Source organism: Lygodium microphyllum, chromosome 23 (genome assembly GCF_053477565.2).
Source record: "Lygodium microphyllum isolate KBCC chromosome 23, Lygodium_microphyllum_v1.1.10, whole genome shotgun sequence".
Classification (NCBI taxonomy): domain Eukaryota; kingdom Viridiplantae; phylum Streptophyta; class Polypodiopsida; order Schizaeales; family Lygodiaceae; genus Lygodium; species Lygodium microphyllum.
The window spans coordinates 11536206-11551393 of record NC_141157.1 but is presented as its reverse complement, the minus strand read 5'-3'; the positions used below and the strand labels follow the sequence as shown (position 1 = coordinate 11551393).

The 15188-nt window shown below is 39.8% G+C and overlaps 1 protein-coding gene across 2 annotated transcripts in view; it reads right to left on the bottom strand.

Annotated features, from left to right (window-relative positions):
- Nucleotides 1–289: 289 nt before the first annotated feature.
- The window catches only part of LOC148015881 (vacuolar protein sorting-associated protein 35B-like), a 66715-nt gene continuing 51816 nt past the window's right edge, over nt 290–15188 (bottom strand). For both annotated transcript variants that reach the window (XM_087664673.1, XM_087664674.1), the window contains 18 exons: nt 10958–11045; nt 10658–10714; nt 10353–10442; nt 10134–10256; nt 9914–9988; nt 9690–9749; nt 8854–8970; nt 8506–8745; nt 8346–8414; nt 7053–7142; nt 6588–6677; nt 6419–6502; nt 5822–5890; nt 5628–5708; nt 4977–5084; nt 4789–4892; nt 867–980; nt 290–718 (listed from right to left, as the gene is read on the bottom strand). In XM_087664673.1, coding sequence (XP_087520799.1) covers nt 508–718; nt 867–980; nt 4789–4892; nt 4977–5084; nt 5628–5708; nt 5822–5890; nt 6419–6502; nt 6588–6677; nt 7053–7142; nt 8346–8414; nt 8506–8745; nt 8854–8970; nt 9690–9749; nt 9914–9988; nt 10134–10256; nt 10353–10442; nt 10658–10714; nt 10958–11045 — 1870 coding nt within the window. In that variant the 3' untranslated portion in view covers nt 290–507. The remainder of the gene's footprint in view (nt 719–866; nt 981–4788; nt 4893–4976; nt 5085–5627; nt 5709–5821; nt 5891–6418; nt 6503–6587; nt 6678–7052; nt 7143–8345; nt 8415–8505; nt 8746–8853; nt 8971–9689; nt 9750–9913; nt 9989–10133; nt 10257–10352; nt 10443–10657; nt 10715–10957; nt 11046–15188) is intronic.

Below are 15188 nucleotides of genomic sequence, written 5' to 3'. Positions count from 1 at the left end.
TTTTTAATCGGACATAGGTCAAAGATTTATTAGTTCGATTAGTACCATGCTAGTATCAGACAGTACTAATCGGACACCATCAAATGTGCCTGTGTAAACTTTGAGTGATTATTCAACTTCACGATGTAACTTGGTTGGTTAGGGTATGCCATTGAATAATTAATGGCACTAGTTTCAGGATGGCAATTCACATTAGAGACAGAGTTGTAGATTCAGACTGCTGGCAAAGAAGACAACTGAAGAGAACAATGTTATCTGGAATTGGATCATTAGAAGCATAAACCACTACTCGTGTCCACAAGTGATAACCCTTGTGAATCAATATTAATACCAAGGCTCTCAATGCTACAAAGAATACATCCTCATCTTGCACTCGAACATTGAAAGAAGCATCCCAAAAATTGATGTCACCTACAAGCGTGCCACTTCACAAGCAAAGGCTACAGGTAGATAGAACTTGTCTCAAAGAATGCTATGCATGAAAGATGCAATTACATGGCAAATGGATCACACTTCAATTGCAGTATATCGCTCTGCCACACTGTCGCCCTTCTGTTTTTGGAACTGAATGTAACGCAGTGTACTTGAAAAAAAAGCATCTACAAGGGAGTCTTGGGCTGCATTTTCACTCTGCATTTCTGTGACAATTAGTTCAATAAGACCCTGAATGACCTTGGCTGTTATGTGTTGGTTGTCATGTTCAAAATAGTACAAGTACCTGCCACAAACAAGGCAAAGCATACCGACATCATCAGTGGAGAAGATACTTTAAAAGCTAGATTGGATACAGCATGTATTACACAACACAAAATATTTGGAAATTCATGCAGAGAAATACAGGTGTACTTTCATGCAGATAAGCATACTTGTTCAATATCTCCACAAATAGTGTAACTGGACCACCACTTCCCTTTGTTACACTTGCCATTTGTTGAGCAGCATTAGCTATTCTCAAGGCCCGTTTTAGGCACAGAAGTACCCTGAAGAACCAAACAAGCAACAAATTAGCCCACATCATGGGCACAACAAATTATCAAAATAAATGAAACCAATTGTTTTCCTCAAAGATACTCTTGAATATAAATTCCTTTCTTCCCCCACAATCACAAGGTTAGATGATGTACCCAGATGATAGAAAGAGCATTTTTTAAATAGGCAACAGAGCAGAATCCCATTAGACAACCATGCACCTGAAAGTGCCAGTTAGATTTCTACCATGGAGCTGTTGGTATCAAGCCAGTAGGCACAACTCTGATAGGAAAAACTTGCTGTTATATGATCTGCAACTGGTAATATCATGATGCTAGCAAGAACCTCCTGAGCTTCAAATGGAGCTTTTGCACCCAAACAACAGTGTTCAAGACTAACTCTAAGGGGCAATCCTATTCCTTGAGAAGTCCTTTTGAGCATTTTAGGAACCCAGTAATCCACTACCGCATGTGGCATGGATCACCAACTCACCGGGAACAGGCATGTGCCCACACACAAGTACAGATGCATGCTCAGTGTGCAGACACAAGCAGCCTAGTTGAGATTGAAAATAAGTGAAAGAGATGATGCCAAAATATTTGCTGACAAAAAAACTAGGAACTCCAAGTCCCTGCTTGGGCACGAGGATGTAAATAGTTACATAAGCACCAGAAACTGTCAGACCATGTAAACCTTTGTGATAAAATACAATAATGAGATTGCCAGCGTTTAATCTACCCACAATTCACACCTATAAATACCAACATTTCACACATGTTCACCTTGTTTGGACATAAGCTAGAAGACATTGACTTCCCACCAGTAGCTTGTCTCACCCACAAGAGCCAGAGGTGAGACAGACTTGACAGCCTAGGTTTCGCGAGTCCTCAGGATAGTCTTCCATGGTACAACTGAGACAGTGATAGTGAGGCAACATGAGGGATACTTAGCTTGGGTCACGACAAAGGCCCAGCATGTGTGAACAAGGATTTTCAGGAAAGCCAATCCTATCTTGTGTCTGGTCTGTATTTAGAGCATAGTTCCCACCCCAAATATTAGCAGACAGTGAAAGGGCCTTCATAAACAAAGGGCACTAGAAGTCAACGTTCAGCACTGAAAATTTTAAAAAGCCACAACACAAATGAAGATAGATTGCCCCTACACAATTGCACAATCTGTAAGCAAGGCTTTAGTGGGCAGCTGGGCAGCTTATAATTCCACTGGGTGGCAGCATTTATGGCCAACCTGCTGATTATTGGGGGCCTGAATACTGGCTGACCTGATCCTCTTGGCTCTCTCCCACTGCTAGCTATTTGTAAGCTTCCACCCCTCCTACACAATTGCACAATCTGTAAGCAAGGCTTTAGTGGGCAGCTGGGCAGCTTATAATTCCACTGGGTGGCTGCATTTATGGCCAACCTGCTGATTATTGGGGGCCTGAATACTGGCTGACCTGATCCTCTTGGCTCTCTCCCACTGCTAGCTATTTGTAAGCTTCCACCCCTCCTATCATCAAATTGGCATCGCCTGGCATCCTTGGCGAGAGGAGACTGGAGACATTGTGGCTGGTCATCAAGTGCCAGTAATCCTGTTGGTACTCATACTTCCACTTTCTTTACAATCAGTTTTTTCCACCTTTCCTGTTCGCTGTTAATCGTGTTGTGTCCATGCCTTGTGTCTTTCTTGTTTTTGCTTCTGTTGTGCACTCTCACAGAGTACAGCTGAAAGAAGTGTTCTCCCCAACCAGAATGGGGGAGGGATTCATGATGCGTATGTCAGATGCTCTGTGACATGCCATAAGGCATTAGCATTATCTGAGAAGAGGAACAACATGCTAAGAAACTGTTTTTGCAGACATGACCTGCAAAGAGAAAGGCCTACTTGCTGATGTGTCAGGCTGTGTATCCCAATCAGCCGATTAAAACGTGTGTCCAGCAGTGGACAAGCTCAAAAGATCCTGAGAAATCTTGCTCCAAAATGCATGTAACGCATTGCCAATCCATACTGTTTACAGACTGCTGAGAAAGAATTCATATAACCTTTTGTGTCAACTGCATCTTACATATAAGCAAGCTCTGAGGTTCTTGAACAGCGGAAGGCATATGAATATTGCCCTCCTGTCACAGAGTTCCACCATTATTTTATTTCGAGCTCATAATCAGTTTGATGGAGGAAGGACAACCATATGTGTTAGCCATGAAACTTCTGAATCAGAGATTATTTAGAGCAAAGCATTCCATCTTAAAGGGTATCTCACAAACCTACTATGTGATTTGCCTTGTTAAACAAGTGAAATTATGAAAATATCCCTCAAGCCTGCTTTTGGTGGGAATTCCCAAAATACAGCGTTCAAAGATTGCCAGTCAAAACTCATACTCCTACTATTACCACTCCATGTTGGCCAAAATTCCCAAAATGTATCTCAGTATTTGCCCATATTCCCAACTAAGCCCTCGTAATTTACCCAAGATGATGATAGGACAACGAGAGCATCAGTATAAGGTTGTGCTACAAAGTCTGAACCATCAGCATCTGTGTCTCACACACTCATGCATGCGCACAAATAGTCACCATGTTTTCAGATAATATAAAAAACTGTATTGACTTGTGATTCTTTATGAGGACAGTTAACACATGACACATAAGTTCTTAACCTCAAACTTAAACTAGCATCATGCCCCAGGAATTAAGATTGTTGCTGAATGCAAGCTTGGCCCAAAAGAGCCATGAATGCAGACCAGCATCTAATGATAAATACAATCACTAGATAAATTGAAAGTATTTACTAAAAGGATCATTGAACAACAGAATTTATCAATGATTCTTCCACAACTGTCTATCAACTGTCTAATAAAAAGTTTCAACTAATAACAGAATTTGTCAATGGCCTGAAAATTCCAAATGCTAAATGTAAGAACATTCATAAATTAATTGTAACATGTCCTCAATAACTATCAATTTCCAACTAAGTGGCTGAGCAAAAAAGCTAGAAAAGTCTGGCCAATTTTTTCTGATCTATCATTCATACTCATACAGAAGGGTCAGAAGAGTACCGATTGGAAAATATCTCAAATCCTACCCTGCTAGAATTCCTCATTACCCAAAGTCACAATGAGCTCATGCTCTATGTAACTGGTGTACCCACTTCATTTATATCAGTGAGGGACATGGGGAATAAGGTTCAAGAACTTTAGGCAATTTGAGCTTGTGCCCAGTTTGGATGCTTTTGGAAGATAAGAGGACTGTAGTACCTTTCACCACCCCAAACTCTCCTTCATCTTCCACCTCAATAGAATTCCTTGTAACCAAAAGTTGGACATGGTCCCATGCCACTACTCCCCAAGTGACTACTATATGAAAATTTATTGTTGTTGAAGAAACAATTTGAGATCTCTCTGCTAAATTCAGTCTCTGTGGATGTGCACAAACATTTATTGTGAATAAACAATTTGAGATCTCTCCACTAAATTCTGTCTCTGTGCATGAGCACAAACATTTATTTTGAATAAACAATTTGAGATCTCTCCGCTAAATTATGCCTCTGTGCATGTGCCCATGCATGTGCACATGTACATCATGGGCACTGCGCATGCACACGTGTACCCATGGGTTTAATTGAAGAGGCATATGGTGAAGAACAAAACTTTTTGTGGCCTCTGGGCCATTGAAGCCTGTGCCTGATTTGAGTGTCTGGGGCCGATTAGAGGATTGGCAGTACATTAACACACTTGAAACTGACCTCACTTCACATCAGCTTATTACATTCAAATTGTATTTTCATCCCAAAAGTCAAAAAGGGAGTAAAAGATTAATGAATACCTTTCACCATCCCGAACACCTCCTTCAGCTTCAACCCAAAATAAGTGTGAGCATGCATAAACTGCTCTACACTGATCTGGTTTTTTCAGCAGTTTTGCTGAGTACTGCAAGTCAATGACAGGCCTTAGTCTAGTCTTCAGAGTTCTCTCTACTGTAGTCAATCAGCCAAAAGATGCAGGGGAACTCACCCCGGTTGCTTTATGCGTGAGTGTATCTCTGTTCTCAACTCCAAAGACATTCATCCTTTGCAAAGTACCAATTATCAAGTGTATTGCAGTAACCTGAGCCTTAGAGTCCTGTTGAAAGGCAAGCACAGCTTCCATATTTTAGTTTCCTTGAATATCATTCCTTAATAGCGTTTCTGCCTGTTAGAAAAAGTCTCCCAATGCACAAATGAGTATTCAAAGAATCAGAAAAGACATTCTTCACAGGACACTGACACAAATAACCACCTAATGTGCAGATGCCATTCCAGGCTGCAGTTGGCATCTCTCGAAACTTAACAATGTTCATTACTGTTGAGTTTTAGCAATACCAAGTGCTTCAATACAATTACAATGCCCAGCAAAGATGAGGAAAGGTGTACAAAGTTGAAAAGAACCTTCCTTTAATCTGAATATCTCATCAGGATGCAGTTGCTTTCTGAGAGTTCAAAACTTGAAAACTCTTTATAGCTTCATTCCACTTGCAAAGAGAGATCCTAAGCTTTGAACTTTCAGAAGGGTCCACTAGATATGATGAAAAATTGAGTGAAATATGTTTTCAGAACCTCACTTTCCTTTCTGTTCTAAATAGAGCTCACAAATAGACAGTACTAACAATGATCTCTATGAACTTACAGCAATTTCTTCCTCATAAAGTACAAATGCTTGGGTGAAAAACTCGTATGCAACTGGCTCCAGATCACAATCATTAGCAGCCTGGCATAAATTTACGAGGAATACAATCAGAAAGTAGTGCAATTTGCAGTGGACCTTTGCAACTTCAGTAATATCTGGGCAACCTATGCAGTGAAAACTCCAAATGTTTTTACCTCTGCACACTGCAAATACAAACGCAGTGCAAGCTCAGGAGCAGGTACTGATGAAAGTGCTTCCACAGTCTGCAGGCACATGACAATTTTTAAACTCGTGAGATTGTGAGTGAACTAATAAAGCAGATTGAAATTCAACCCCTTCAGCTCTGCAACATTTCTCTATATAACTTGTTCTAATACTTCAGAGGATCAAAACAATCACCCCCTCAACATGTTTACTTCATTGCCAGCCAGGCACATACAAAATGCATCTGGTAGGGATGAAATCAAGATCAGATTATTGTCATAAAGAGTGTAATGTTGAACTTGTTTTCCTTTGGAACTTAAAGCGGGTTCAATCCTGGGCCTTATACTACAAACAACCAGATAGTCGTAGCAACATATTGAACATTGCATCTTCAAACTCAACCATTGAAGTCAAGATCAGAATACCTTGAAAAGGTCTTGCATCGGAGCTTCACCCAAAATTTTACCTTTAAATTGTGCCTAAATTGTGGCATAAGCAGGATTATAACAACAAACCCTACAAGAGCTCATGCAAACAAGATAATCTCTGTAGATTTTACTACTTGAGCCATGATCAAATCTACAAACCTGATGCAAAAACTGGAAGACCTTTTGAGATGAGACTGCACCTTCCTCCACTTCACAATCACCTTGCTGTAACAATCTGACTAGCTGCATTTCATGCAACACATTTTTTCACAAATTTGTCACAATTTTGGAAATTCTCATCATAGATCTGAGAAATGCTTTGAAGTACCTTCAATGCAGAGAAGATGAGTGGTGGAAGAGTAAAGCCTAGCCGCTTTGGACCACCTTTCAGAAAATGCTTCCTGGCAGTAGTAAGTATCTGAAGAAATTCTAGTTTCTGTTAGCATGCAGCCCATCTCCAAACATTGGTGATCTTTTTGAACACCCGCAAATAGTTTGTTCCAACACACTACCCCCCCTCCCCCCAACAAAAAAAAAGGAACAAAACAAAAAAAAAAAGGGGATTTTTGCACACAAATGGAAAGATGATTATAATGATTGGGAGTAACAAAGCACATTGACTTGGAAAGAATACAAAACAATGCCCATGAATAATATAAGGATCTGATGCGTGGGTCTGACTTGCTCTTCACACATATCATGAAAGAGCAACTTCACGTGTAAACTGTTCATTTAGAGAGTGCACGTGGTCGCCATTCTGAATAATTCATTGTTGTCAAAATGCACAACTCACTCTAAACATTTCATCGTTGTCCTTGTTCACAAGCATGTGTACAAGCCGAGCCACTAAATTTTGCTCCTCCTTGAAGTCTTCCTCATCAAGCTGGCACAAACATAACAGTAAGTCCAAAGAACAAAGGATAGCAGAGATCTTACATCTGCAAACATCAAAGCATTGAACTTCAAAAAAATTGTAAGCACAAAAAAAGGAACAACATTTGAACTGTGGAATAAGCTTGAACAGTCATCAATGCCTTCCATAGGTACCTCAAAGTACAATAGGAGATTTGCATTATAAAGGGCTAAAACCAAACATAGTCCAATACACAGAGATGGTTATATCTATTCTTCCATTCTCATTCCATTTATCCAAGCATTCAGGTTTCTTTTAAAGACTTCACATTCCTTGTGCACTTTATTGGCCCTCATCTCTTCACATTGTTCGTCTGCCATGTTAGCAGCCCGAAAGACGAAATGCAAAGAATAGTGCACATGCTGACAAATGCTGTCACCTATGCCAAGCACACATCCAATGACCTTACTTTCGTCAATGTCAACCTAACACCATGACAATTTTGTGTAAATACAAGAAAATAAACAGTAATACTACAGCCTGCATTCTTAAACCCAGAAACGCTCCGCAAAGATGTGTCTGTTTCTGGTTTCCTTTGAAGAGCCTATTGTTTTAAGGCCTGCTAATAAAATAAAAGAGAGTGCAAATGTCTGCATCTCTTCAAAAGAAGTAAGAAGTGGTTTGAATTTGTTTCTTAGGATTTCATATTCCTTGTGCACTTTATTAGCCCGTTCGCAACCTGAAAGGGCAGATGAGCTAGACGAATTCGAAGAATAGTGTCCCATGCATACACAAAACTCACATTCTATGCATTAACACAAGACACACTTTTCATGATCACCAGCAGATATCAAACACGTGCACATGCTGTCAAATGCTGTCATCTATGTGAAGCACACATCCAATGACATTGTTTTCGTCAATATCAACCTAACACCATGACGAGTCTGTGTATATACAAGCAAACAAACAGTAGTATTACAGCCTGCATTCCAAGGATGCAGGCTGTTTCTGGTTTCCTTTAAAGAGCCTGTTGTTCTAAGGCCCTGCCAATAAAATAAAAAAGACAGTGCAAATGCCTGCATCTCTTCAAGAGAAGTAAGAAGTGCTTTGAATTTGTTAAAATTTGTGCAAGAATCATGGTTTCACCACCTCTCACTGAGTAATGAACAACCTACTGCTTTGCAAGTGTTCCTATGCAAGGTCTATGCAAAAGATGTGGCAGAAGCTCACCTCATCAAGTGGAGGAGCACCTTCACTGTCCTTTATAATCTCTTTAAGCAGCTCAAACAATGCCTCAACCTGACTTCAGCAAGTATTAAAACATGATACAGACATTTGCATGAATTCAGATGGCAAAATGGTTTGTATTCAGAATTCAACTTTGGTTTACCTTGTCTGCTTCTGTAATAAATGTATTGTTTTTCATGATACTCTGGATAATGACAACTGCCATGACCTTATTTGTCCCATAGTCAAGATGTTCCATGACCTTGGGATAATTTGTTAACGTCAAAACAGTTACTACATTGTTATATTTCTCTAAAGGAGCACTCAAGAGGGCAACAATCTGCTTTGTTGCCTTATTATCCTTCACCTTGCCAACTCCCTCAAGCTTTTTAACACATGCACCCTGTAAAATGTGGACGACTGCAAATTCTTAAATACAGAATGGAGTCTAAAGCCCACTGCATAATTTAGAGAGCAAGAAACTTGTTGTTTCAAGCTTGACTAGACATACCAGCACTTGATCAACATAATCCAACCGGTCCACATGCACTCGGAGAGTAAAAGTAAGCAGAGAGACATGAAGACTTACAGCACCAACCAAGGGCATGTCAGGCTGAGACTCTATTACCTGTAACAAAAACTACAGCTTATAGACATCCGGATATACATCAGTTATAACTACACACTTAACAGGCTTCCCAGAATACATACAACTTTCATTCTCATTTGACCTTGCATACTGGCTAGGCAGTATAGACAACCATACACACATGTAAGTACACATTGTACACCTGTGTTCTAGTTCTGAAGCTCTTGTACGAATTATAGTCTCGTTAGCCTTTTAAAAAAGTTTCTTTCTTGACATTGCTCTCATAGTAACAATATGGTTACACAAGCCACATAAAGCTTATCGGTCTCATAGGTGATCAAGTCCTGTAATTGAGCCACAAGTTAACTTTGAGCTGCAATAGTCACTTAGCCCCTACTTTGAGAACACATGAAACAGCATTTGTGTGTCTAAAATTGATGAAACTTTCAAATTGGTTCAGACTGTACCACACACTTACAATTTTCACCCTTAAGATTAAGACAGCAATTCAATGTACAATGGGCCAAAAAACTGCCCCTACTTTGAGAACACATGAAACAGCATTTGTGGTTTTAAAATTGATGAAACTTTCAAATTGGTTTAGACTACCACACACTTACAATTTTCACCCTTAAGATTAAGACAGCACTTCAATGTACAATGGGCCCAAAAACTGCCATTTAATACAAGACTAATGAGAACCCCATGTCCACCCTCATTGCCTCCATCTAACTAAAACCAAACGTAGAGCAACTTACCTTCACTACTGCATCACTTAGCTTTGAAAATGCTTCCACTTGTAGAAATTCAGCAAGCACCTATACATTCAAAAGGTAAATTATATAGTCTGACTTGATCTGATAAAAAATAAAATGCTTCCACTTGTAGAAATTCAGCAAGCACCTATACATTCAAAAGGTAAATTATATAGTCTGACTTGATCTGATCAAAAATAAAATGCACAACACCACCATGGGCCTACCTGAGGGGTAGATGCTGCATAATTCGAAAGCCTCTCCATAAGCTGAGACATAACTGTTTTGACATCTACTGTAGGCTGGACCCAAAAAGAAAATAGGGTTGATATGCTTTCTAAGTTCATTCCACTCAACTTTCACAAGAAATTGCTGAGCATGAGTATTAATATACCAAATATCTCCCAGCATTCATGAAAGAATCTCAAGTGCTTCCAAATTATCTACCTGTAAATGTGAACAAGCTCCCAGGAGGGTTTCTAAGGTTTGAAGATGGTAATCATCTGGAAAGACCTGAATGATACAGTCCATGAGGTAATACTGAGCAAGCTCATCCTTGCAGTTGACTATCTGGAAAAACACATCATTAAAAAACTTAAAAAGCATAAGATTCACTTCTTTTGCAAAACTCTCGGGCAGCAAGGATAAAGTTTCAAATCAGTGTACCTGCTCCAGAACACGAGGAAGGACCACATCTCTATACATTCCAAGGTCAACACCTTCAAGCTGGCTGAGCACATGAAGGTTCTTTCCCACCTAAAAAAGATCATTTGATCAAGCTTGATGTTCTTGCATTTCTGCCAGATAGCTTGAAGCAGAAACTCGATTTTATTCAATAGGACAACAATCAGTCAAATCATAACTGTAGCAACTAACTGCTCAACATCAAACACCTCCAACATTGCTGTATTTGTGACAACAGGCTTACCAATCCAACATTAGAAATAAGAACAGGCATATGAATCTCTCACCAGATCACGAAGCTCACTCCTCTCCTTCTCCCGCTTTTCTTTCTCCCGAGCAGGTCCCTGCAGACCAGAAAACTTCCAAATTGGGAGCTTGCCACTGACAGGATCACCACATTATAACACTGCCTGCATGAGCACAACTAATGTTTAGAAGCACTCCCCATGGGGTGTTCTCCCCATTCCTATAGCACAAGCAGGCAAATTCACACCAATCTTTCTAACCACAAAAGGTAACCATTCCCCTACTAATCATTTAAAGCATGCAATGCATGGACCCTTACAACTCACAAGGTGATTCCTTACCTGGTGTTGCATTCGAACCCACAATTTGTTCATTTCGGTGAAATTCTGAAGTACAAACTCCACTGCATCCCCAACAGTCCCCCCTTCCCTGTAGCCAAACAAACGAACATTATTAAATACATTCCAACAAATACAGGCTGTCATAACTTGAAATCCATTCAGAGAACAGAGAATGCAACAAGGAGAAGCACATAGGCCAGAACATTCAACAAGTAGAATGCAAGGGAATAAAACAAGAAAGATAGAGGACATTGTCCAACTCTGAACACAGTTCAAGCATTCAAGGAATAAAATTCTGTTAGGTATAAATCTGGATGTCAAGTCCACAAACAATTTCCAAAGATTCTAACATATTTGGTCTTGCCTTTCTAAATAGTTCTCTGAATTTCCTATCTGACCAAGAAACCTATCCATCATCTGGTTGAAAGTTTCTGGACATTCTGTCATGTGGTGTATCCAGATTCCAAACTGACAAAAAACACTTTTATTATTGGCAGATACTGTTCAAAGACCTCATGGGCTATAAGATCCACACTGATGGGGCAATATTAAAATTTTTACTCAAAGGACTTCTTGAGCTACACAGTACACTGCCTTCTATGGTATGTGATGTATCCAAGAAAACCACCGATGGAATGGCTAGAGCTCACATCTCTCAATGATGTTAGAAGTTTTGCAAGCTATACTCCCAGTAAAGATAAAGCATGTCAGGAATTTTACATGCTATGCCTTGATACAGAGAAATTGTAAAGGTTATGCCAAGGATAAAGAACGATTCCTCAAATTGGCATCTCATTTTATGCTCTTACAAAGAAGACTCAAGGGGGGGAAAAAAAAAAAAAAAACATTTACAGATCTTAAAAAAGTGGTCAGACCTAGAGCATACATACTGGCTGCATTAGATCATGAACAGGCTAAGGTTATGTTGTGCTGTTCGCAGCAAACTCATGGTTAGATCTTGTATGGAGAAGTTATTTGGCTGGTCGCAGTTTATGCTCTGAATATTCAATATGGCTAGGGATCAAGCCCTTTGTGGAGGACTTTGTAGTGTGTTTTGATGGGCCAATCCAGTTTTGTTATGTGTGGCTTTAACATATGCAAGCATTTAGCTCAGGCCACCTTGCCTCACTAGATGATAAATGGTCATAAGCATTACACTTGGGATGCATTGGCAGCTTCCTCTTTCAAGCAAGATGCGCAGCCTTGGCCTCATCCCTTTAGTCACGAAGTACATGTCCATTGTCATGCTACAGCATTCTGCCATGGGCTCATTTGAGCAGAATTTATATGCATGAGAATGACTATTTTTTGTTATCCCTGCTGATATGCAGGTAGAAAAGTATCATATAATTCCTGATCATTATCATGTCTGGCTTTAACATATGCAAGCATTTAGCTCAGGCCACCCTGTCTCACTGGGCGATGAATGGTCCTAAACATTATGCTTGGGATGCATAGGCAGCTTCCTTGTTCAAGCAAGATATGCAGTCTTGGCTTCATCCCTTATGTCAAGAAATACATGTCACTCTACACCATTCTGCCAAGGGCATATTTGAGTAGAATTTATGTACATGTGAATAACTATTTTTGGTTATCCCTGCTGAATATATGGGTGGAAAAGCATCATATAATTCCTGATCATTATCAAGTGGTATTGAACTGCAGCATCAGCCAATTTGATGCCTTTCAACTCTTGCTTGGGTTCTAACTTTGTGTTTTAATCAATCTTTCTAATAGTTGGCCAGTCTTTAAACTCTTGCTTGGGCACCTAACTTTGTGTTTTAATCAGTCTTTCTAATAGTTGGCAAGTGCATTACATCATCAAGTGCTTTTTGATGGCATGCAAGTATAGGCTATCTTTTGTGACAATACTCATATGCCATCCAAGGGATATGAGTGCATCATACATCAGCTAGTGATTTTTTAATGACTTGGACACTTGCATCCAATGGTTGACCTACGAGATACAATTTTTACTGGACCAAATGTTACGGCCTTGAGTAATTCTAGCAAACTATGACTATGCATCATATCTATATGTAAAGCAAAAACTGTCCAAAATAGAAACAACAATACTTAGTGAAAAATTAAAATTGTCAAGACGTAGACTTTCTACTTTTAACATATCATCCTTATTTTTTAGGATGAGCATTTCTAGGTCAATCTAAGGCTTCTAAAATTTAAGGGTTCTCATAAAATTTATGCACCTGCCAATATAGGTATCATATGAAAGCTCTTTTTGAGCATGTTGCAAAACAGATCTAGAATCAATATATGATATTTCTATGCAAAGATGCCTGCATTCTAACTTTCAACCTATACGTGCACATTGCACAAACTTTTCATGATCATGCCATTTTATTAATTGGAATTTGGAATTGTCTATTCTCGTAAAGCTGCTCCCACTCCAAGGCATCAACTCTTTTTGTGTGCAATTCTAACCCTAATATGCTTGAATTCTACTAACAAGCATATAGGTGGAAATGTGGAAGTGTGCATTGTCTTTGTTCTAACCCACTGCACGAGTCAAGCGTAACCTCTGACAAGTCATCAACGGTTGATTCTATTGCACTATTGAAGATATATGTAACTAGTTTGAAATGCTGATCAAAGTACGATTTTCTATTGTTTGCCTTTGCTTCATTTAACAAGGCAGGCTTCAAACTAGTAAGCATAGCCTCTTTGATTTATGATATGAAAGAATGGGGAGACTATCCTATCTCCCGGCCACATGTCACTACAACTAAGTATTGAGCTAAATTATCATTAGCTTTTATTAACTAGCTCCAAAACTCAAGTTACTAATGAATCCTAACCATTTTTTTGAACTAACAGCACTTTGAGAATTTTAGTATTCCACATGTAAACCCTAATTTAAGAGGCCCCAAATTTCCTATAAATAGACAGCTTGCTCTTCCATTCAACCTTATCTTGTTTATGCAAGTTTTAGGTGCTATAGCTTCGTTGCCCAAACCCCTTCGCAGAGGACATCTCAGCCGAACATGCCCGACATTGTCTACATCATTTTGGCGTTTGTTTCCAGCCTCCATCTCACTGTCCACACGCTCTATTGCCTTTGCCAACTGACCCAACTCTTCACACTACTGTGTTTGCATTTGGCGATCAGCCCCAAGCTGCATTTGTTGTGCTGGCAGCTGTTTGGGCATCAAGCGACCTCTCTCTAGCTGTGTTTTGACTAACCAACAGCTGCCCAACACTCCACATCACACAAAAGGCTGCATTTTAATCCTTCTGCTGCTACTCTATGTCTTCAAAAGTTGCCTTTGTTGAGCTAAAAATGAATTAGCTTTACTTAAAACATCCCCAAAACTTGCTTAATTAATGAAGAAACCTTGTTTATTTACAAGAAACACAATCCTAGAGAGTTTCTGTGTCCCATAAGCACAAACCCACTTGGGAGGGCCCAAACTTTCTATAAATACATATGCTGCCCTCCATTCAGCCCTCAATCTCATTTTTGCAGATTTTAGGTGTTTCAGCTTGCTGCCCACACCCAGTTCATAGAGGACATCTCAACCGAAGCTGTCCATTGCTGTCTACATCAGTTGGCGTTTGATTTCCAGCCCTCTTCTCGCAGTTTGAAGCTAATCCCAGCCAGGCGACTGCTATTCCTGCACGGAACTACTGCCGTACTGCCGGCCACATCATCTGCAGCCTGCATTTGGCAGTTTTCTCTCTCCTCCAACTGTCGCCTAACTTCTACAGGCTGTCACTAGGCTGTTCAGCTTGTGTTTGGCAGTTTTCTCTCTCTTGCAGGCTGTCCTAACTGCATTTTTAGTCTTTCTCTCTTGCAGTCTGTGTTTTTAGTCTTTCTCTCTCCTCACTGCTGTCTGCATCAAAGCCAACTTCTCACTGCTGTGTTTACTAGTGTTTGACATCCAAAGGCTGCCTTGCTCTCATTCAGGATCCGCTCACAGTACGACACACTCCCCAGCTCATTACCCCTGCCCTGATGATCCTTGAGATACAAGAGTTCGAGGTTCAATATTCATTCATTGCATAGTGTGTTTGTTGCATGAGCATTGTATATTCAGCAGTTATATCACTTCAGTTTTTTGTGTTCACTGTCTCTGAAATACCCTAACCCTAACTGTGTTTTTTTATCAGTCTGTTTTGTCGTATAATTGTTATTTGTGTTTCTGTGTGAGAGTATTTCTTCACATGGTATCAGAGCCCGGTACTCTTTGAGAAACCTAGGCCTTTGATCTTA